This window comes from Phacochoerus africanus, chromosome 1, assembly GCF_016906955.1.
Source record: "Phacochoerus africanus isolate WHEZ1 chromosome 1, ROS_Pafr_v1, whole genome shotgun sequence".
In the NCBI taxonomy this organism is placed as follows: Eukaryota; Metazoa; Chordata; class Mammalia; order Artiodactyla; family Suidae; genus Phacochoerus; species Phacochoerus africanus.
The window spans coordinates 127,247,426-127,272,449 of NC_062544.1; the positions used below are offsets into that span (position 1 = coordinate 127,247,426).

General features: G+C 38.5%; 1 protein-coding gene across 14 annotated transcripts in view; it reads right to left on the reverse strand.

Annotated features, from left to right (window-relative positions):
* The window catches only part of MAGI1 (membrane associated guanylate kinase, WW and PDZ domain containing 1), a 676,654-nt gene that overhangs the window by 94,131 nt on the left and 557,499 nt on the right, over positions 1 to 25,024 (reverse strand). For 7 of the 14 annotated variants that reach the window (XM_047778731.1, XM_047778748.1, XM_047778711.1 and 4 more), the window contains exons 5-8: positions 18,280 to 18,481; positions 11,199 to 11,281; positions 6,528 to 6,563; positions 1,175 to 1,232 (exon numbers count right to left, since the gene is read on the reverse strand). In XM_047778731.1, the coding sequence (XP_047634687.1) occupies positions 1,175 to 1,232; positions 6,528 to 6,563; positions 11,199 to 11,281; positions 18,280 to 18,481 (379 nt within the window). Of the gene's footprint in view, positions 1 to 1,174; positions 1,233 to 6,527; positions 6,567 to 11,198; positions 11,282 to 18,279; positions 18,482 to 25,024 lie in introns of all 14 variants that reach the window. The other 7 variants (XM_047778770.1, XM_047778739.1, XM_047778721.1 and 4 more) reach the window with 2 other exon arrangements.

Sequence of the window (25,024 nt, forward strand, 5' to 3'; positions counted from 1 at the left end):
ATTAGGGTTGAATCGGAACTATTGCTGTTGGCCTACACCAGAGCCACAGCAATGCCAGATCCGAGCCGCGTCTGCAACCTACACCACAGCTTACGGCAATGCCGGATCCTTAACCCACTGAGCGAGGCCGGGGATTGAACCCGCAACCTCATGGTTCCTAGTTGGATTCGTTTCCGCTGTGCCACGACGGGAACTCCTGAACTTGTAAATTTTTTTACAATAAGATGCTGAACATTTTACGGCCTGGGATTTTTGTATCCTATGTCCTTATCACTAGGGTATCAGAGGAATGACTTGACCTTGCCATTAGCACAAGAGATAGAAAGCTCTCAAGTTATCTTCTCTGTGGCAGGAAGGATTCTGATACTAGAACATTCACATGGCATTTGTTTCTTTCGAAGTATCTTTTTATTATTTATTACCCATCCTTCTTAGAGGAAATGATGTAAAATGTATTTTTCAATGTTTACTCATTTAGGTTTCTTTTATTTTCTGTGAGTATCCTACCAACATACGGTTGTGATAAAAAGACAAACGACGTGCCTATGGCTAGAATAAGGTACATGGTGATGTAGGTTTTGAGACTTGTAAAAATGAAAAATGGGAGCCATTGTATATTGCAGAGGTAAAAAGAAGCTTACAAGGTTTTGCCACTTAGGCTTGCTCTCAACGTCCTTCTTAATTGTGGCAGCATTTCATACATTATTTAGATTTGTCTGAGTGACAAATAAGACCCTTTAAAGAAAGTCTGAATGAATAAATATGTAATTACTGAGAAGTTTGGACCTGGACAGGGCAAAAAAACAGGGAAAACAAGATTCTCTTCCTGAAGATAAGCAACCCACACTCAATAGATCTATTGAATCCTTGCTCTTCTCATTCATTCAACTAATACTTATTAAGTCCGTGCCATATGCCAGGTCTATGTTGGGCTTCAGTAATACAGTGGTAAAAATAGAAGACCTGAAGCCTGCCCTCATGAATTTTATGAGCTAATTTATCATCATCAGATTTGCTGAATATTTTCTCATTCATTAAATTATAAATATATTTTCATTATAAAATTAATATTATTATTAGTCTGTTTATACCTTGTGAGGGTAAACTCTGTTTAGCATAAATGTACATAATTAGAGAAGGGTGCAAACTAAAGGGTGTTTTAATAGGCACTTACTCTACATAGTAGATACCATAGACAGGGTCTTCAATCTTTTCCCAACCAGCAGGCAGTTCTGAAAAATAAAAGAACATTTAGAGTAAAAAGAGCATGTTTTTGAAGAGTTTAGGGCTTTGCAAGGGTTAGGCCAAAAGAGAATAACTCATAAAAATAATGCCTTACATCCAATTAAAACTGTGTATCCTGACCAAAAAAAAAGACCAAGCATTATTTTTATTTTATTTACCAGTGTATTTTTCTACATGAAGAGCAATTCTTTACTGATATTTTGCACAAGCAAAATCAACAATTAAATTATAATGTAATGGAAATAGTTAAATTTTGCCTTGAACAAAATTCAACTAGTTCCTACCTTAAACATTTGTAGTGTTCTCATTTTATTGCTAGACTACCTTACCACACAAGCAAAAATGGATGAAAATAAACGTTTCTTTCCATTTTCAATACAATACTGCTGTTTTTGCTCTCCCTGGAACAGTTAAAATTTTCATCTTATTTTCTCCTTGTACCTCATTAAAATGTTACCAAGTGAGTAAAAATGCCTACATGGAGAAAGGATTTTTGAACTGTAAACACCTATCACTCAACTGCTATACCTGGACAGGACCATCTTTGCCAGGACTGTGCCTCTGAAAGCAGAAATACAGACCTTGCTTTCCAAGAACTTATTACCTAAGAGGGGGTAGAATTTATTCCTTTAAATGTGGTGGTAAAATTTCATTGGGGGATATAAGTGCCTTTCTGAACACTCGACTGTGCTCTATGGAACTTTACTTCATAAGGTTTCTTATCAAAGAGCACAACTTTATTAACTGGGTAATGATGAATTCTGTCATAACAAGAATCTATTGTGAAAAAGCCCATTGCACCAGATAATTTGGTGAGATAAGTAACAATATTGGGCTTTGTGTCATTAAATAACTCTTCAGGCAGAGCAGCAATTCCCCACTTAATTTCAAAGCCACCCTAATATACAGGTAGTTCGGGCAAGCTTGGATAACAGTGTACTCCAAAGTGAATTATTATTCCTAAAAGTAGCTATTAAAACTGACTTGAATGGATTACAAACACTTGAAATATCACTTCTTTTGAAAAACCGGATTTTTTAAAAAATTCAGTGAATCCTGTGGTCACTCTTTGAAAACAGTAACCACTTACTTCATCAGGCCATAGGGCTTCCATAAGCCACAAATAATTCCCTGCTGAAATGGAACCATGTACATAAACACGTGTGCACACATGCACGCGCGCGCGCGCACACACACACACACACAAAGGCTAATTATTCAAAGTCTACATTTTGCTCAGATTTGGCTGCACATCAAAAAAACATTAATTTCATGGTTTTTGCTCCACATGTTATTTATTTGCAAACAAAGAAACAGGTTCCCCCCCCCTTTCTTCCAATTAAAAAAAAAAAAACAAAAAACTCTCCCCCCAAAAAAACACCTAGCAGGTTTTAAAGAAGTCTTTGAGTTCCAGGAGGCATAAGCTACTAAAATGCAAGGCAGGTCCAATGGGCAGATGTTGATACAACTTGGCATTTATACACGCAGAGTCTTGCGGACGGATGCAAATCAAATGCCTGGGAAATGGTTTTCCCTTACAAAGCTGGAAATTACCATTTAAATGAAAATGAACCAGGAAAATATTTCCAAAGAGTTGGAAAATCGAAGATTAGAAAAATGCAAATTGGTGTCCAGGCATAGGTAGGTGTTGAGGGGACCACATCATGTTTAATGGACCAGACCTCTTTTCAAAATCTGCAACCCTAATATATGACCTGATTTTCTTTGATAAAACAGGAAAAAAAATTAAGGATTCTCTTCACTCCTTTATTCATTTGTCCAACATTTACTGACTGTTACTGCTTGCCTGAGGGTGCACTGGGCCTGAGGGGGTGCTGGGCACCAGAGACACAAAGATAATTACAACCAACTGGGCAGACAATTCAAACACAGTACCGTAAGGGCTTTGATGGAGCCCCACAGAGGGTACAAGAAAGAAGCCATCTATGACTTTGCCCTATCACCTACTTAACAACTTATGTTCCAGAGTTGAGACATAAGGCCGGTCCACTGGTATTTCTGGACATTTGTAAATGTCAACACATCTTCTGAGACAGATTAGCAAACTCCAGAAATGTTCCAGTTTTTTCACGCTAAAACTCATTTAAAATTGAAAAGATAGATTTCTCACTTCCAATGTGGTGATTAACTTAATAATAGGAATTAGTCTCCTAAAGCCTAAAATAGAAATGGGTCATTGATTTTAAAAAAGGAAAATGTTTGTCTTCCAATTTGCCATTTGGTTCTAAAAAGTTGAAAATGGCTGAAAATACTGAAACTCAGGAAATGATGACATCAAAATTGTTTTTAACACTCTGAACACCTGTCCATGTCTAAATGTCTAACAACTGTCAGACATCAGACCGGTCAGCACCAGCTGTCACTGAGATTTCAGCTGACTAGGACCTCCATGGCGTTGTCCAGATCTTGATGTGAACCTCAGCTCTACCTCTCTATTAGGCATTGGGCTCGTTTCTTACCACCTTGAAACCACATCTTTCTCCTGAGTTTACCTAAATAAGGATGTTTGTAAAACCGTTCACATAGCACCTTGCACCTAGGCTCAACTAATGGCAACTGATCTAGGAGAGTCCAAAAGACATAGGACAGGTCTATATGTCCTGTTTGTTTGCTGTTCCTGCCACTAAAAATCTCATGGTGTACTAATTGATACCATGGAAGCAAACATGGATGGGACAAATGCTCCAAGTTCTTTTTTCACAAGTTTGGTTAGCACAGAGATTAAAGTCATGTTCACAATCAGAGATGAATTTCCAAAATGTGACTCAGTTTTGGTTGCGAGGGGGACCTCATTTCCTAGTGTCTGTTTCTCCTAACTAGTTGCAGCCCATGAATACCCTGTCGTTTCAAAAAGAAGGTTCTTCAGGTACTTTTTGATTTCAGGGAGGTAACTGCAGAAGATGTGATAAATTCTGCAAAACAAAAGTGCATAATGGAGCTACTGACCCAGCCCAAACAACAGAGTTCGGAAATGACAACTCTGTAATCAAATGATCTGTGTCCGACACCCCAGTCCACCGCCCCCACCTCACAGAGGCTGATTATAGTGAGGATTTCCTTGTCACATCTGGAAGCGTACTGTTCACTGAACATCTGACAGTTGCTATTGTTTGAAATTAGGATCCTCTTATTAAGAAAATGGGCAGTGAGCTTGTCAAAAGAATCTGGAGTGAATGCAATGAAAAATGTGTGTGTGTGTGTGTGTGTGTGTATGTGTGTGTACACGAACCACTCTTGACACAGAGGACATATACAGTCAAAAATCAAGAGTCCTGTCTCTACCTACAAGGATACATTTGGGCCATTTCTATAGAATACATGTTCCTTGTCTGTCCCATGGTAAGGGCAAAGACTACCTAAGGAAGTACTGAAAAGATTAACGAGAATTAGTTCATAAAGAAGAAAAGTGGCAAAAATATGTGCTGGGAGACATATTAAGACACATTCTCAGTAAGTCTCCTCTCAAGCCCCACAGTAACTCCTCTTTCAGGCCCTCCTTATAGATAAGGAACTTGAGAAGCTAAAAGAAGATGACTGACTTGCCCAAGGTCACAGAGCCAGTAAGTGGGGGAGCGCTGATATGAAGCTAGGCAACTTGCCCTAACCCTGGAGAATAGCTCCCACTTCATCAAACCATCTCCCACAATTGTGGCATGAGAAGGGACACCGTGCAGCCAGAAGAACATACTTTGTAGAGTCTTTAACAGCGATAGGAAAGTTTCCACACTTGTTATGGTTATATGAGAAAAAAAGAGAAGAGCTGACTCTTTTCTAAAAATTTCAAGCTTCCACTGACACAAATAAGGTTGTGTGTCCATGCACAATAGTGTTATTTCACCAGCGGTCCACACACAGTTGTGGTCATTCACACACATCAGTCAGGTGGCCTGAGTGGTTTAAACGGGTTTCACAAAGGATCAAGTCACTTGTTTTATATCTGTAAAACCCAGGACTGTCTTTTTCAATGACATTATCTGATATCATTGGATTGATTTTTTTTTAAACAAAATTAGTTACGAATTGTTCTATTACACAGTCTGAATCTCAAGTCATTCCTACCACAAGACCACAAGGACAACTTATTAAATATCTTTAAAAATAGATCTTTCAATAGTTATCGACCACCACTGGCATATCCACCAGTTACAAGCGGATATGTTCCAAACATTAAAGAAAAAAAAAATAGAACCAAATTCTATTACATCCTAACTCTAGTCAACCATGATTGATTATCTTTATCTATAAAGATAAATCAAATCAAATGAAAACAATAATCTGTGTTAAATATTTATATTTTCAGTTCTTAAGGCAATCTCAAAAATGCTAGTCTGATTCAATAATCTCATGACAGTTCCATTTCTATTGATGTTAAATCATTGTCTATTTTAAAAATAAAAATATACTATCATCAATTTTCAATCTGCCAAAATTTCATGCGCAATTTGGCTGAAACTTAAGGCTTTCTCATCTTCCACAGATGCATCAGATGGAATGAAAACTAATTTTAATATTGTTCAAAGCTGAACATAAAACATTTAACTTAGCAGGGAACATAATTCAATATAGTCCAACAGCAAAGATAAAAGAGTTTGGCATTATCTGCTAATGTAAATTACTCTTAAACTGTAAGAGCTAGGAGTAGTCAAAACTTGATTTACATTGTTATACACAGTCTAAGGAAAATGACACATAAAGCCAGCAGCATCTGGTTTTCAAGCCATTCACTACAGTTACAAGTCAACATGTAGTCTATGACTGAATAACAATATAATACTAACACTTAGCAACCATTGAGTTAATCAGTGGAATTGTACTGCTCGTACTCCCACTAAGATCTTTCAATGAGTCTGGTAGATTTTTGTTTGTTTGCTTTGCTTTTCAGTATTCCCCATGGAGAAGGCCACCCACCCCCAAAAAATAAAGAAATGAGACTGCGGTAGATTATAGGAGAGTTCAAAGGAGATGGCATCTATTCTCTCAGTTTTCTCTTAATCCTCAATTTACCAGAGTATCTAGCATCAATTTGCTAACTCTCATTCCAGTCTCAATTCCCTCCAACTTTTTTTTTTCTTTTTAGACAGAGTTTATTACAACTCTGCCTGATGTCTGCAGTCAGACACATGTGTGGGACGACTGATCTCCCATGGATAAGCTGGGATGAATAGCATAATTGGAGACATGCAAACTAAAGAAACCAAGGGATTAGCAATACACTGGAGAGAAAGCATCCAGGGCAAGTCATGCAGGCTGGGAGGGTTTACCTAGTTCACTGTCCAGCTCCTCGGTATGGATCCCTTCTTCTCCAAAGGAATAACAGGAATGAGACAGAAAAGAGAGAAAGAAAAATTCAGACACCATCACCAAGAAAGAAACACCCGTCAAGAAAAACAGCAGCAATCACATCACTTTCTTGCATCCTTACCTGCATTGTGGCTTATTTCATTGGCTTGGATAGTCAACCCGAGACCTCAGTGTAAATCCCAAAATAGTAAGAGCTGATATTGGCACCATTATTAAATGGCTCACTTCCTTGCATGTCAAAATAGGGTTTGATTGGTTGTAAAAGATGACAAACACCTTTGCGGTTTCAATGTTCTTATGTGGGAAGTCACTTATCACAGGCCCGATTTCCAACAAAGCTGTTGGACCTTTCAATATTAGTCCTTTTAATCCTTCAAGAATCCTGTAATCAGTGAGGCAATTATACTCACAAAACATGATTTAACTAATAAGTAATACTGCTGTCTTAACACCGGAAGGTGGGGTCAAGTTGAGGATGCAGATTCTAAGGTGAGCTACACTTCAACGACTTTCTAAAGGAGGTGGAAAAAGGCACTATGTCACAATGATGGACATCGAAGAAGTGAGGCTTGAAGGCTGCCCTGTAAGGGATATTGTGAGGAAGTGTTTACTCTAAGACTTCTAAGTCAAACAGCTCAGAAATACTAGAATGAAAGTGTTCTCAGTAATTTCTTTTTTTTTTCTTTGTCTTTTTAGGGCTGCACCTGTGGCACATGGAGCCAGGCTAGGGGTCGAATTGGTGCTGCAGCTGCCAGCCTACACCACAACCATAGCAATACCAGATCTGAGCAGGGTTTGCAACCTACACCACAGCTTGTGGCAATGCCAGATCCTTAATCCACTGAGTGAGGCCAGGGATCTAACCCACATCGTCATGGATACTAGTCTAAGAATCTGACTAGTTAAGAATCTACCCACTGAGCAACAGCGGTAACTCCTGTTCTCAGTGATTTCAGCGAGCAAAATAAGATCTTTTCCATTCTTGACCACCTCTTGCTGCTGTTTTATTATACTTATTATATTATTATAACTGAGACTAGAACACAGGACATCACACAAAAAATCATTTCATATACAATCACTTCAGCTATATAGTGGTGACTGTCCCCTCCACTGCAAGTTCCGCAAGGATCAACCCTATTTTCACTACTACACTCTGCTCAGTGCCCAGTGCAGTTTTTGATACATGATAGGTAACAACTATTTCTCAAAAGGATGAAAGAAAGAACAAATGGATTGATTACTGACTTCAGTAACCAACATGGCCCTACACACCTTAAAAACTATCCAATGGCCAACAATAAGGTTTGATACTAGTATTGTTTCCTAAGAAGGGAATCCAATTTACATAAAATATCTCAAGAAAATTCCCCTTTGAACTGATTTAACAATATCTTTAGGGCACTCACTCATTTCCTCAAAAATCCTTTAATTAGACCTACTATGTGCCAGCCATTACTCAAGACGACAGAGACATGGAAAAGAGCAGTCAGCCACATCCTTCTGGAAAAGAAGACAAGGCTAAAGCTCACATCAATAAAAATTAAATTAAAACTGTGATAAGTTCTCTAGAGTTATGATAAATAATAGAGTGACCTCATTACACCTGGGGGCAAGGTCAAGGGAAGAGTCCCAGAGCTGAACTATGAAGAATATGCAAAATTTAATGGAAAGATTTAAGAGTGGAAAGTGACTAGAAATTAAGCTCTCCAAGAGCAGGGCCTTTTGTTTATTGTGTTCAATGATCCATCTGCAATTCCTAGAATGCACTTGACATAGAGAAGGCATTCAATAACCATTTGTGGAGAGTAAGGGTATTCTAAGAAGGGAGATTATCCAACTGTCATGGAGCAGAAACTCAATGAGGACTAGGGGGGAGGAAAGATAGAGTGAGGGATGGAACGAGAGGCAAACAAGCTCAGAGAATGAAGCACAGAGAGCTTGAAGAGACGAGCTACAGACTTGGCATTTACAACACCACATTTTGAAAGACTGCTCTGGATACACTGCATAAAGGAGAGTGGGGAAGAGGCTGGGTGGAAGATGAGCATGGTTAGGATGGTAGAGATGATCAAGAAAACAAAAAATGGATTCCAGAGACATCTGGGAGGAGATGTGATCTCAGCTGGATGTACATGGGTTAGAAGTGGCTGTTAAGGACAGCCAAAGGTCTAGGGGGACACTTAAGTCGGCATGAATTTACTCTCACCCGAGACAGGGAACACTTAGAGAAGGCCCGATTTTGTCAGGGGTGGGGTGGGGAGTGGCCTGAAAGATCATTAGTTGGGTTTTAATCAGAATGAGTTTAGGGAGTTCCCGTCATGGCTCAGTGGTTAATGAATCTGACTAGGAACCATGAAGTTGCAGGTTCGATCCCTGGCCTCGCTCAGTGGGTTAAGGATCCGGCATTGCCGTGAGCTGTGATGTAGGTCACAGACACGGCTTGGATCCTGTGTTGCTGTGGCTCTGGTGTAGGCTGGTGGCTACACCTCTGATTGGACCCCTAGCCTGGGAACCTCTATGTGCTGCGGGTGCGGCTCTAGAAAAGACAAAAAAGCCAAAAAAAAAGAATGAGTTTTAAAGTCTCTTTGAGACAAATGACGTTATTAAAGATAAATGCATTAGCCTGGAGTTCAAAGGCTAGGGAGAAGGCTTCTACTTGAACTATTAAAACAAAGAAATGACAATGGGCGCTCAACCCTGAAGATCAGTATCCCAAACTAGTTAATGATTTTTTTGAGATAGGAAAAAGAAAATATAAAATTTTTTCTGGTAAGTATAATGCTATGTACTGTTATATTCTATATGCATATGACCTACAGAGAGTAGAATGAAAGACAAGAACAATATTGTGCCCAACAGCGTGACTCTTCTTTGTGTCGTGATATAAACAACACAAGGCAGATTTGTGGTGACTGGCAAGAGAAAATGCAGGTAGGAAAACTGATACCTGCCATTGTGATATAATCAGGTTATATATTTATGCTTGTATACAAGTACACAGACATACGTATAGTTTCTACTAGAAACAGAATGTTTGCATTCTATCAGTGACGGGATAATTACTAACTGCCTTGGTATGAATACATACTTGTTCCAAAAGGATTAACATTAACACCAGTGACATGAATTCTAAGAATTAAAAATTACTGCCATTGTTAACAAAAACATTCAGTCATTTGACTGAATACTTTTACTCCATTTTTCTAAGTAAAAGCCATTGAAATCCTCTGTTATCTATAAAATTCTATTAACAGGCATTTTCATACATTCCCAGTATAATTATAATGGCTACTGACACTGAAGATCTGATGGTAATAAAAGCACATTCAATGGCTTCAAAATCATCAGGCATTAAATAAAGACTAGATTTTGTTCCAAGAAGTTTTATGGCTGGATGCATTTTATGTTCTGATCTTTGAGAACTGGTCACCTATGTATTATATATTAAACAGAATATGGGAATAATCAGGATAGTCCACTATTCCTTAAGCTTGCAACATAATGCAGCTGCCACGCCTGGGCCGTGCCTTCTTCAGGACTAAAGAATCAAAATAAAATAACCACAATAAAAGGATCCTCTGGGTTATACCTCCTTAGTCAGAAAGATTTGTACTTCCCTTTGAAGGCACTCAGGTAACCATGAACATAGATTCATTCATTTCATGTAATCTGCAATCCACATGTAACAGCAGGATCTTGGACTATAAGGTGTTGACAAGATCGTACTTTAGCAGATTACATTTTCAAACAAACCTCAAGTTTATAAAGACAACAATTCTGCCCCTTAGGATAAATTAATAAAATTTCACTATCTTACAGTAAAATGTGCATTCAATAATTATACTACCAATTCAAATGCCAGAAATGAATAATGAGCAGCAAAGCAAATCATTTCCCTTTTAATTTGTCCATGTCAAAAAGCAATTTTGGTAGAACTTAGGAAAGACTGGAAGGGAACACATTTGTTCTGTCTCAATTTTTTTTTCCTTTCACAAAAGTAATTACAAATCCCAAAGCCTTGAGATAAACTTAAAAAGGGAAAACAAACAAATAAAACTAACTCTTACAGCTAGTTGATTTTTTAAAAAAATAATAATAACAAGGAAAGTGGGGCTAAGGGTAACACCTCAGTCTCTTTTGTGGAAGAAGATGCTTTCTGATATTTAGGATAGATTCCATATCACACAAAGATTCCCAAACAAGGCAAGATATGCATTCTTTAGGTCAAAACTTGGGGGAAATGATAGAGTTATGAAACATGCAGAGTTCAAGAAAAGTTGTATTTTTTTTTTCTCTACGACTGTCATAATATAGGATAAGGGTCCATTAGATAAGTGCCATCTTGGGTTTCTAAAGTCCTAGAAACTTTCTAGAGTTTATCCTCGTTTGTGAAGAGGCATCTTTATTTGAAGAGTTCCTGATTGTTCTGAAGTTCTGCTTCTAATGGAGAATTTAGGATGCCTTCATGTTAAAATAAACTCTTCTTTTATCACCATTTTACCCATGTCCCTCTTGCTTTTGGAAACTACAATGCACTGGATGACCCTTTAAAAACGCACTGTTAAAACCCGAGTGACATGTCAACAAGCCCCCCAACTCACTTAAACCCAGAACTTTCTAGCCCTTACCATCATCTTCACACTCTTCCAGTGGCTTCTGCTGCTTGTTCAGGCACCGAGGGTCTAACCAAGATGTTGTTTTTGTGTTATGGCTGAAATCCAGAAACAAAGAAATATGTATGAAAAGAAAAAAAAAGCAAAAAGCTCAAGGATAAAAGATTTACACAATCTTGATCATTTACTCTACAAACAAAGCAAAGATACTTTCCAGCAGCAAACTGAGGGCAGAAGAGAGCTCCAGTTTGGAATCATGAAATGGCTTGAAAAGGAAGGAAATTTGATAGGCTTTTTCCCAATCTAAAACATAACCATTCCATTATGGAAAGCTTAAAAGGTAATACCGGTTATATTTTTGAAAAATGAACTCTAAATCACACCCCTTGTCTGTACTGTCTACTCTTTTCTAGACTTATTTTAGTCTTCACATTTGTCAAATTTCTATCTATTTTACTTTTTTTTGTTGTTTTGCATTTTTAGGGCCCCACTTGCGGCATATGGAAGTTCTCAGGCTAGGGGCCAAATCGGAGCTGCAGCTGCCAGCCTACACCACAGCTACGGCAACACCGGATCCTTAACCCACTGAGTGAGGCCAGGGATCAAACCCATGTCCTCATAGATACTGGTCAGGTTCATTACCACTAAGCCATGATGGGAACTCCAGGAAATTCAATCTATTTTAAATTAGTCTATGACTTAGATCTTGGATGCTGGAATTCACAAAGGAGGAGGCCACTTCCCTCGTTATATTACAAGAGAATCCTCATGACTATATAAAACCACTTGAATTCATGTGAGGGGTTCAAAGCTGTTAAGACATACCATTTAATTACAGCATCTGAGATGATGCATCAGACAGAGGGAAGGCAACCCCAAATTACCTATCACAAAGAAAACCCGGGCCAAGGAAAAGCTTGGAGAGACTGAACATATCCTACTTTCTTCTGGAGGGTCTAGCTCAACCCTACATCAGGTGTTTCAATGGAACCTGACTACTGCCCTTCAACCACGTTAGAAATAAATGTCAAAAGAATGACAGGGAACGCTGACCTGAAGCAGATCTGGGACAAAGTTCTGCTCAAGCAACTAGTTCACCCACTCTATGCACACTAAATATGAAGAGCAAAGAACTACAAGTCTGGTAGTTTAAACTGCAAACCAGAAATGAGAACAGAAATTTTTAAAAAAGAATTTTTTTAAAAAACATCTGAAGTTAAGGCTGTAAATACATTAAGAAACTGTCACAGTTTTTTTTTTTTTTATTTTAGATCCAAATCTTACTAACTATTGGGGAAAAAATTAGGGCTTAAATGAAAAACCAAATGTGCAAATATATACAAACATTATCTCAACTGTGTTAAAAGAAGAAAGAACAAATGAAAGGTAATATAGTTAGAACTATCTCCACCAATATTACCTATTTGTCCACCTAGAACTATCATAATCTGTCTTGTCATTTACATGTAAGTAACAAATTATTTAACCCTTATAAGAACGCTGAGAGAGGAATATTATTAGTATTAAAATGATCACTCCCCATTTTCCACATGAGAAAATCGAGGACAAAGACTTGAAGAAACGAGCCCAAGGACACTCTGTTGATGCTCGCAGAACTGGGAACCAAATCCAGGGAGGCTCTCACTAGAATCCATGGTCTACACTACTTATACACAATAAGAGTATAAAAATGGTCACTGATGGGAGGGAAGATAATGTGGCTTTAAAAAACAAAAAAAAACAAACACTTTTTCATTTCAAGAGAAATGTAGATTCATATGCAGTTAAAAGAACCACACAGTGAGGTCCTACACACCCCCACCCTTACCCTGAAACCACCAAGGGTAACATCTTGCAAAACTATAGTACATCACTTCCAGAATACTGATACCCATACAGCCAACACATGAAACAATCCCATCATCACAAAGTTCCCTCATCACAAAGTTCCCTCACGTTGCCCTTTTAAGCAACAATTCTCTTCGAATTCCTCCCTATAAGACAAATTTTTAATCCCCTGCAACCATGAATTTGTTCTGCATATATATATATATATATATAGATAGATAGATAGATAGATAGATATTTTTTTTGGCCGCACCCACAGCATGAAGAAGTTCTCCAGCCAGGATTAAACCCGTACTATAGCCATGACCCAAGCCACTGCAGAGACATAGGCCTTAACTACTAGGCCACCAGGGAACTCCTCCATTTCTATAATTGTGCCTTATCAATAGTGTTATATAAATGAAATGATATAGTATGTAATATATTATAGTTTAACCACTGAAGAACATCTGGGTGGCTTCCAGTTTTTGGCTATTTGTAATAAATCTACTATAAATACCTATGTTCAAGCTTTTGAGTGACTATAATAAGTATTCACTTCTTCAGACAAATGTGCAATTGCTGGGTCATATGATAATTATATGTTTTGTTTAAGAAACTGCCAAACTGTCTTCTAGAACACTACACAGTTTATCATACCCATCAGCAGGGTACGTGTGATTGTTTCTCTGCAACTACACCATCATTTAATGTTGTTACTATTTTTTATTTCAGACATCCTATTAGGCTACACATCTATAATATCCTTCTGGTTTTATTTTGCATTTCTCTAATGGTTAATGCTGTTGAACATCTTTTCATGTGCTTATTTGCCACCTGAATATCTTCTTCAATGAAATGTCTGTTCTTGTCTTTACTTCATTTTCTAACTGACCTTTTTGTCTCATTTTGTTTTGAGTTTTTAAATACATTCTAGATACCAGTCCATCTTTAGATATGAGGTTTACAACTATTTTCTCCCAGTCTGTAATGTGTCTTTTCAAATCCTTATCAGAGTCATCTGGAAAACAGAAGTTTTTCATTTTGATGAGGTTAAATTTATCTACGAATGCTTTGCCTTTCACTAGGTTCCAAAGATTTTGCATTTTTTGTTTTTCCCTAAAAGTTCTATTATGTTACCTTTTACACCGTAGTCTATGATGGTCTATTTTCAGTTAATTTTTTTTGTCTAAGGCATGAGATTTAGGTTGAAGTTAATTTATTTACCTCTAGCTATACACTTATTGAAAAGGGTATCTTTCTTGCAATGAATTGCTTTTGCATTCTTTGTTGAAAATTGGTTGGATATATTTGTGAGTCTGTTTCTGGGTTCCATTGATCTATGTGTCTATTTCTTCATAAATACCAGAGTTTATTACTGTGGCTATATAATAATTCTTTTTACCAGGTAGACTGATTACTGTGACTTTATCCTTCTTTTTAAGAGTGTTTAACCTCTTCTAGTTCCTTTGCTTTTCTATATAAATTTTAGCATAAACCTGTCTATATTAACGAAAAGTCTTACTGAGATTTAGACAGGGTTTACAATAAATCTGTACACACATTTGCAGAGAACTGACATCTTTACCAATTCTGAGTCTTTCAATCCATGAATAGAATAGGTCTCTTCACTTATTTAGACCTTCTTTGACTTCTTTCATCAGCATTAATTTACAACCTACAAAATCCTATACATGTTTAATTAGATTTATACATAAATGGGTTTTCATTTTTAATTTTTTAAATTAAAAACATTTATATATCTTTTATTTTTATTTTTTTGTCATTTAAGGGCTCCACCTGGAGCATATGGAAGTTCCCAGGCTAGGGACTGAATGAGAGCTGTAGCTGCCAGCCAATGCCACAGCCACAGCAACACAGGATTCGAGCCACATCTGCAACCTACACCAGAGCTCACAGTAATGCCCAATCAACCCACTGAGCAATTCCACTGATACTAGTTGGGTTCGTTACTGCTGATCCATGACAGGAACTCCCCTAAGTGTGTTTTTTAAAAAAGTAAATGTGAATTATATATTTTATTGTTTGCTTGTTCAATGTTAGTGTACAGATAAACAACTGATATTTGTATGCTTTGCTTTTATCTTGCTGACTTATTCTAGACTTTTTTGCACATTTCTCATAAGTTTCCATATAGATAATCAATCTGCATATCTTTTATTTCCTTTTATTGATTATACTGGCTAGAACTCTCAGCATGGTGTTGAATAAATACAGTAAGAGCTAACATCCTTGAGTTATTCTCAATCTTGCAGGGAAAGTATTTTCTTTCACCATTTGAGTATAATATTAGCAGAGGTTTTTTGCATATGCTCTTTATTAAGTCAATATAATTCCCCTCTATTCTTATTTTTCTGAGAACTTATATCATGAATGAATGAGTTCCATCAAACACTTGCTGTCAATGAATATGGTCACGTCATTTTGTTTTTTCTTTAGTAGGGTATTAATATGGTGGATTATAATGATTAATTTTTTAATACTGAACCAGTCTTGTAGTCCTGAAATAATTCTCACTTGCTTATGATGCATAATTCTTTTTATGTACTATTAAATACTATTTGCTAATATTTTGTTATAGGTTTCTACATCTATATTCAAGAGTATATTGCTCTGCAGTTTTCCTTTTTCATAGGCTGTCCTTGTCTGATTTTGGTAACTAGGTAATATTAGCTTCTTTAACACAATTGGGAAGTGTGCCTCCTCTTTTCTTTTCAGGAAAAGGTTGTGTAGAAATTTAAATCTTCTTTGAATAGTTCTCCAGTGAAACTAGCTGGGCCTAGAATTTCTTTTTCAAGAGAATTTCAACAACATATTCATTTTTCTTAATAGTTACAGAGCTATTCTATTCTATTTTATTCTATTCTTACATCTGCACCTGCAGCTTATAGAAGTTCCCAGGCAGGTTGTTGGAATAGGAGCTGCAGCTGAAGCTGATGCCACAGCCATGGCAGCAACAGATCCGAGACACATTTGTGACTGAACTGCAGTTGGGGCACCACCAGATCCTTAACCCCCTGAGGGAGGCCAGGGACTGAACCTGCAACTTCATGGAAACTGTGTTGAGTTCCTAACTTTTGAGCCACAACAGGAACTCCTATAGGGCTATTTAAATTATCTACTCCATATTAGATGAGTTTTGGTAGTTTGTGCTTCTCAAAGAATTTGGTCCATTTCATCTAAGTTATCAAATTTATGTGTGCAGACTTTTTTGGCAGCATTCTCTCATTACTTTTTTGATGTCTTCAGGGTCTGCAGCAATTTTTTGTTTAAATCTTTTTTTTTTCTTTTGGATATACATGCAGCATGCAGAAGTTCCCAGGCCAGGGATCAAACCTGCACCACAACAATGACCAGAGCCACAGCAGTGAAGACATCAGGTCCTTAACCACTAGGCAACCAGGGAAATCCTGTTTACATCTTAATACTGGTAATTCAAATCTTTAATTTTTTCTTTCTGTCTTACTAGAGGTTCTTCAATTTTATTCGTTTTGAAAAATCAGCTGGTTCCTTTGGTGATAATTTCTCCTGGGTTTGTTTTGGATTTCATTAATTTATGCTCTTAATTATTTCCTTCCATTCACTTATTTCATGTTTTTCATTTGCTTTTCTGTTATATAGGCTGTTAAGCTGGGAGCTTAGACTGTTGATTAGAGACTTTTCCTCTTTTCTGCTATATATGTGTAGGGCAATAAACTTACTTTCCATCACTGCTTTGGCTGTGTCCCAAAGTATAGCAGTCCCTGTTACTGCTATACTTTGCTAACTCCAAGGAAAAGACCATCTTCCACCCTGTCTTCAATAAGCGTTTGGCATTAATATGAAGACAGAAGTGTGGATCATCTCTACCTTTTGGTTGGAAAATGACAGAGGAGCTACATTTCAACCATCTTGGATTTCCTAAGTTAGTTCTGAAAGAGGGTATTCTGAGACCTAAGTCTTTTGTTAAATGTTTGGTGATATAATATTTGTTTAATTTTGAAAGACTTTTAAAATCTTGATATTCTCAAACTATATTCCATATGCCTTGCACTATGTAAAAATATTAACTTAAAATGGATCATAGGCCTAAATATAAAATATAAACTATAAAACTTGGAGCTCCCACTGTGGCTCAGCAGTAATGAACCCAACAAGTATCCATGAGGATGTGGGTTCAATCTCTGACCTCACTCAGTGGGTTAAGGATCCGGCATTGCTGTGAGCTGTGGTGTAGGTTGGAGAAGTGGTTTGGATCTTGTGTTGCTGTGGCTGTGGCATAGGCCAGCAGCTGCAGCTCTAATTCAACCCCTAGCCTGGAAACTTCCATATGCTGCAGGTGCGGCCCTAAACAAAACAAATAAAATTACAAAATAAAACTTTTCAAAGAAATATTGCAGAAAATGACTGCACTTTAACTTTGAGTTAGACAAAGATTTCTTAACTATTACACTAAAAGCAAAATCCACAAGGGGGAAATTTTGCTAAATTAGACTTCTAAAAAATTAAGAACTTCTGGGCCTTCAAAAGACACAGTTAAGATAATGAAAAGGAAACCCAGACTTGGACAAAATGTTTGCAAATCACAAATATAATATAGGAATTTTATCCAGAATATAGGAAGAACTCTTCAAACTCAAGAAAACTGCAACCCAATTAAGAAAAAAATAAGCAAAGAATTTACCATTCTAAGAGGCTAGACATATTCTTCATATATAATACCATAACTTATATATCCGCCATAATTTAGTTGCCTAACTTTTTAAAATTTTTTTTAATTAAAAAAAATTTTTTTTTTGTCTTTTGTCCTCTTAGGAGCTGCACCCTCGGCATATGGAGGTTCCCAGGCTAGGGTTCTAATCGGAGCTGTAGCCGCCGGCCTACGCCAGAGTCACAGCAAGGCCAGCTCCAAGCCACGTCTGTGACCTACACCACAACCCACAGCAACGCCGGATCCTTAACCCACTGAGTGAGGCCAGGGATCGAACCTGCAACCCCATGGTTCCTAGTTGGATTCCCTTCTGCTTTGCCATGACAGAACTCCTAGTTGTCTGACTCTTTAGGGAAATTATTAATCTTATGCTTCCTCCAGCTCTTCAGATTCAATGATTAGGATGATATGCTAATTATTTTTTTGTACAAAGCCTGTTCAGTTGTAGAAGAGGAGGCCATTGGCACACCACCAATTCTTTTAGACTGAATTTATATCTGGAGCTGCTAGAAAGAGAGAAGGAAGGGAGATATTCAGGTAGAAAGAATGGTACTTTACTCTATAAAATAGACTTCGCCATTTTCGGTATAGGCCATCTCCCAGTTTTCAGGTAGAGGACCTAAATTATCCTCTGCAGTAAGAGGTAGGTATTGAGGGAACTTCTGAGAAGGGTCCGTGATGGGAGCAGCGGTGATGCTACTATTCACAGGCGGGAGTGACGTTTCTTGGAGAGTGTGCTCTTCTTGGTCACCGGAATCGGCTGTTTCATCATTGGGAGAGAGAGAGAAAGAAATTTCATCAATTATTGTCCCAACCCAGGAGCTCACCACCGTGCACATCTATCTTCTTTAAAGCCCTCATCCTTCCTAACCGCTGGACAATGACTACACCCTGTTTTATTTAGATGAAAGTTCTTTTAATGGAAAACATCAAAATGATGAACTAAACTTATTTTACCAAAAAAAGAGAAAAACATGCTTAAATGATGGACTGCTCACCATCCTGGAAATGTTAAAGAAGAGACATACTCATCACTCAAAACTCTCAAGTCCCTTTAACTAAGAAGGTCATCAAGTCACTGAATGAGCTGGACTCTCATCCCATAGCTATCTATCATTTGGTTTCATGACCCAGAGGACTTTGGGGGCCAAGAAGAAAGTCCATGCTGAAAACAAAGAAATGGTTTGAGACAGTCCTTGTCCATTTTGTATAAATTACCTGACAATTTTTGGTTGATAGTGGCCAAGATGAAAGATGATAATCAAGCTAAAAAGTCTACAGAAGTTGAGAATATAGATAGTTATACCAGTGAGTCAGTTGCTAGCATCTTTTGGAAAAGTGAGGAGAATGTTCCTGTGAAAACCAAGACAGTTACCCCCAGAAACAGTATCATGTGGGTGGGATGATTTGACTTAGGTCTTGAAAGCTGTAAGTACACAAGTCTCCTTGCCTTCTTGTTAACTAGAAACATCAAGAAGTGATGTCATCAAAGTCTCCACAAATGGCACTGTTGATACTGGTTGAATTTTTATAGAGGCTGACGATATTAAATGTCAGTCTCCATGGGGCTTTAAAACATGATAAGCAGGGGATGTAGTCATTTTCTATTTCCCACAGTAATTCTCTGGCAGACATTTTTGATTTACTCAAGCAGACTTGAGGGTTAATAAAAAGCTGTTTGCAAATCTTTCGCCAATGAGTCACTCCCAATAACACATGAGAATAAAGGTCATCAAAAAATTGGATGGAAGACACAACAAGCTGATTAAACAACCACATCCACCATGAATCTACCGCCACTGAGGAGGCTGCCTACGGTCTTTCTCTGCCCTACCTCTATCCTCTCTTCTTCTGGTACCACTACTCAGCTCTCCCTTCGGAAACCACCCCCTCCATTCAAAGTCCATGGGGTCCGAGGAAGGACTGACTTAGATGAAGTGGGCCCAAAGTCACATCTGTATCACTCTTGCCTTTATGACTGGACCAGGCACATGATCCAAGGAAAATTAGTCCACACATTTGGACCAAAGGAAGTGCCTGCTGGAACTATCAAGCATGGGATAGCCTCTTGATGCTGAAGTTATTAAGATTATAGATTCTCATGTTGTAAGTGCTGGTGGCTATCTTGACAAAACTTGGCATGGCTTGCCTGAGCATTAACCCCCCACCCGATATAGGAAAGCAAAGATGAAATAGAAAATTCCCCATTCCCCTGATGAAGCCTCTCTGATTTCACGTATTCCTGGCCTCTTTAATTGCTTGATCCCCTAAATTCCCTTTTCTGCCTAAACCAATTGGAGTTGCTTTTACAATTTGCATCCATGAGTGCAGACTCATAAAACAATTATAAGTTTGAAGGGAAAAAGGAAATGAGGCCACCACAGAAGAAATACTTTGAAATTACTAATCAATAACAAAATAAATTCAAAACATGGCAAGAATTAAAAGATCCACCCTTAATTCCCCAGGAGCCAAAAGGTCTTCATTTCTGGTCTACCATCAGAAGGTACACTTCTCTCACTTAAACCTATGTGGGAATCTTCAGGAGACATTGTGAAAATGCTGCCATGGCCCTCTATTTCAAAGAGATTTGAAATTAGGCTCAAAAATGTGAATTTCAAGAGCGCCCAGGTGATAGAGGGTCAGGTACAAGAATCATACTTTGAGGACAGAGATATTAAAAAGTGCTTAAAAAAAAATCACTAGTTACTTTAGCTTCCAGAAGCAGTTCTGCCCAGCTGGCAATGTGCCAGGATATGGTGCAACCTCAGGGTAGAAAGTCCTATGATCATTGGTGCTGGGTAAGAGGCACAAATGATGATGTAGGTCTCGAACACCGGAGAGGGTGCATCCTGTCTGAAAGGAGCAGAGAACTCAGTGCCAGGCAGTTAGCAGCACCCTGGGGAAAAGTGGATTTGGATTTTCCAGATCTCTGATTTTTTCAAGACAGCCAGAAATCCATATTTTTATGCAGAAACTCCCAATTTTCCAGTCATAATTCCTTTAAAAATTAAAGCAGTGTGGCATGAGCAAAAAAGTAAAGGGCAGTGATTACAAGCACTGACAGTGATTACAAGGACAGACTGTTGAGTGTGACTCCTGGCCTTTACTGTGCATGAACTTGGGAAACACACTCAATCACTGTGCACCTTAGTTTTCTTATCTGAAACATGGGAATAATAATAATACCTACCTCATGCAATTGTGGGGAGAATTAGGTAATCTAAAGCACTCAGAACAGGCTTTAGCATATTGTAAACATCATCTTCTTCATCACAGTTGTTATTATTAAATTTTGTTTTCAGGTCAGAGCTGGCCCTCAGGCTGATAATTTATTACAAAGAGGCAGGAAAAGATGGATCTGATATCAGATGATAGATTAAATCAAAGTGTGCCCATTTCTACTTGTGTGACTTTGGAAGAGGCTTTACCTTTCTGAGCATTTGCTTCCTCATCTGTAAAATGGGTTTAATGCACACACCATGAAAACAGAATGATTCAGTACATACAAAGCATCTGTAAAAACACCTGGCATTCTGTGCGTGCTCCATGGAGCTCAAGAGTGGCATCTACTACTGGAAATACCAATGGCCAAAGTCAGTGGTCATCTCTTAATAGGATATTTAAGAGCCAGAGGAGTGCAGAGAAGTGGATAGCAGAAATTCAATACTTTTACTGAAAAAAAAAAGGTTTTTTTTGCTTTTTTTAGGGCAAGGCATATAGAGGTTCCCAGGCTAGGGGTCGAATCAGAGCTACAGCTACCGGCCTACATCAAAGGCACAGCAACACCAGATCTGAGCTCTGCCTGTGACCTACACCACAGCTCACGGCAACGCTGGTTCCTTAACCCGCTGAGCAAGGACAAGGATTGAACCCTCGTCCTCATAGATACTAGTCAGATTCGTTTCTGCTGTGCCATGATGGGAACTCTTGAAAAAAAATTTAATGGACCCATTTTAACAGAAATTAGATGTAATAGGAAAAGGGTGGTGGTAATAAGTGCGCCGCTACATATGAAAAAAGAAACAACTTGGTTTAATACGAATGTATACAATTTATGGAGGGTGGGAAGGGAAGGAGAGGGAATAAAAAAGTCCCACCAGTATTCCAAATCCAGAACTACATGAAGGGACTATTAGCTCACTGGAAAAATATATATTTAATTTTAATTTTAATTTTCTAGAGAAAAAAGGAAATCCTTCCAGCAATTAGAACTTTTTTTTTTTAATATATTTTTTTTTCTTTTTAGGGAGCACCTGTGGCATATGGAGGTTCCTAGGCTAGGAGTCTAATCAGAGCTATAGCTGCCAGCCTACACCACAGCCACAGCAATCCCGGATGCTTAACCCCCTGAGCGAGGCCAGGGATCGAACCCACAACCACATGGTTCCTAGTCAGATTCATTTCCACTGTGCCACGATGGGAACTCCTCAAAAACTCTTTAACTTACCAGACATTTAAGAGCACTGCTAGCACTCTCTTGCTAAAGACTGCCAGTGCATCCAAACATGACAGAATGGAATATGGGAACACAGGCTTGGGGAGGAGGCAGGAAGCCTCTCTCTCACTGTCTACTGGGGTTAACACATACAGTTCCTCAATGTTCTCATCTGAAAAATGGGGAAGACAGTTTAAGTAGGCTACTTATCTCTCAGGATTCCCAGGAAGTTTACAGGATATATGAAAAATGATTCATAACCCCAAAACAAACATGAAAAACACTTTCATTTATGGTAAATCAGAAGCTTCCCAGCACTGACATATGCACATACACTTGGCAACTTTTCACTGTGATTTTGACAACATAAGCTCATATCAAACATACATTCCTGAGCTTATTTTATGGCCACACCTGCAGCATATGGCCAGGGGTCAAATTAGAGCTGCAGCCACGACAATGCCAGATCTAGATCTGAGCTACATCTGTGACCTATGCCGCAGCTTGCAGCAACACTGGATTCTTAACTTGCTGAGTGAGGCCAGGGATCGACCCCAAATCCTCATGGACACTATGTTGGGTTCTTAATCCTCTGAGCCACAACACGAACCCCCTAGAACTTATTTTAAATTACACATGCTTTAGGCGTTCTTTTGTGGTGCAGAGGGTTAAGGATCCAGCTTTGTCATTGCAGAGGCTTGGGTCACTGTTGTGGCGGGTTGGATCCCTGGCCTGGGAAACTCCACACCCACGGGCATGGCTAAATAAAGAAATAAATACATTATACATGCTTTACGTTTATGTGCACATCCCACACTGTCTGTATACACAACCAGTCAAAACCTTTGAGGCTGCAAAGGGATAAAAACTTGATTTACAACACAGAGCACAGTGGATGTGGAGAACAGAGCAGGTTCTGGAGTGAGACTTTTAGGGCTGAAATGACAGCTTTGACATTCACTGGCTTTGTGATACAACAAGCTACTAGACCTCCCTAGCATATGCAAAAGAGCTTAGCAAAGTGCCTGCCACAGAGCACTGGGGAAACATTAGCCTTACAGTAAAATCATTATCTCTTGACATTCCAAAGCAATATTTTATCATTAACCACTAATGAAAAAGCAGCATCGGCAACCTAATGTTCAACAATAGGAGGGCTGTTGGGAAAATGAGCCTAGTAACACAATTAAATAACATTTTTAGTGTCTCTTAGAGGTGGTTAATGGATGAGTCAGCTACTTTTTAGTTGTGGCGGTTTGTTATATATTTTCTAAGATGTCTATAATGAACAAAATATGTTTACAAATGTTTTAATTTATTTGTACTAATAACTTCATGCTTTGACCAACTGTGTGAGTCTACTTTCATGAAGCACACGTAGAGTGTCCTCTCGCCAGGGCTCCTTAGGTCCATAATTTGGGCATAATCTGTAGAGGAGCATCTCAACTGCCTTGTGTTCAACAGTCAAGTTCTATGGTGAGAATCTAGGATGACTGCTCATTACTTAGCTCCTGCTTCCATCATCAATTCTAGGAAAGAAGGAAGGAAGGAGGGGAGGAGGGAAGGAGGGAAGGAGGGAAGGAAGGAAGGAAGGAAGGAAAGAAGGAAAGAAGGAAGGAAAGAAGGAAGGAAGGAAGAGAAGAAGCTACCTTCTGAGGATAAGTTCCCTGCTTTTTTGCCAGCAGACAGTACCAGGTTATTTAGGCATTTTATGCCTCCTTCTAAAGACCCAAGAAGAAGTCATCTGAGATAGTATCAATAGCCTGTTATTAAAAATATCCTGGTAAGGAGTTCCCATTACAGCACAACGGGATTGGCAGCATCTCTGCTGCACCAGGATGCAGATTTGATCCCCAGCCTGGCACAGGATCCAGTATTGCTGAAGTTGTGGCATAGGTCTCAGCTGTGGCTCAAATCTGATCCCTGGCCCAGGAACTCCATATGCTGTGGGACGGCCAAAAAAGAAAAACAAACAAACAAAAACTGATAAGTATCATTTAAAATAGCTCCATAGTGTTTCTACATTTGAATCAGATGCTCTTTATCACAACTTGCCCAACCAGGAGCCCAGACCTCATTATGCTCCTGCCATTTCATGCTTGAAGTGGCTGGTGGACAGAAACTTAAAGGTTCAGAGGATAAGAAGCTTTAATACAGCTAGTTTGATACATGTATCACAGAGTGGGTAGTGTCAATTATTTGAAAGAATTTATATGCATTAGGATATGCAAGTTGTCGGCTGTCACACTGGTACTTTGGCAAGTTGAGGAGGCATTTATTCAACATATCCTTACATAACAAAGATGCTCCATCAACTGTATATCTCAAGACCAATTCTCTCTGTGTGCATTCTATTGGCTTTTTTGGTGTTAAGATGGAAACCTGAAGAAGACAACCAGGAGTCACTTCGCTGTCTTTTTGCAGAAACTAATGACCAGACTGAATTTAGCAATGATGACCTGGGCCCAGGTGTTTTTTTTTTTTTTTTTTCTTTGATGCCAGGATTTCAAGTAGGGATTTTATGGAGACAGACTTTCTGAGGTCTGGCTTCTAGAGACAGAGATTCATAGTAGTTAGAAAAAGCATAAAGAGCTGTAGTCAACTACCCCTATTCTGGACTTGCTTTGTACCAAGAAATCCATTTAATGAATGGAGGACAAAAAAAGGCACCCAAGAATTCTTGGGGACCATCCAGTCAGCTTGGCAGAACTGTTTCACTGCAAGGTGAAACACCCCAAGGTCTTTCTATGTTTGTGCCCACATCTAGATTTTGGGTTATATCATGATTCTTAGTGGCAAAAAGATTAAGACATTAAAACACTGGCTATTTTTTAAAAAGAAATATTGACTTTTTTCCATAAACTA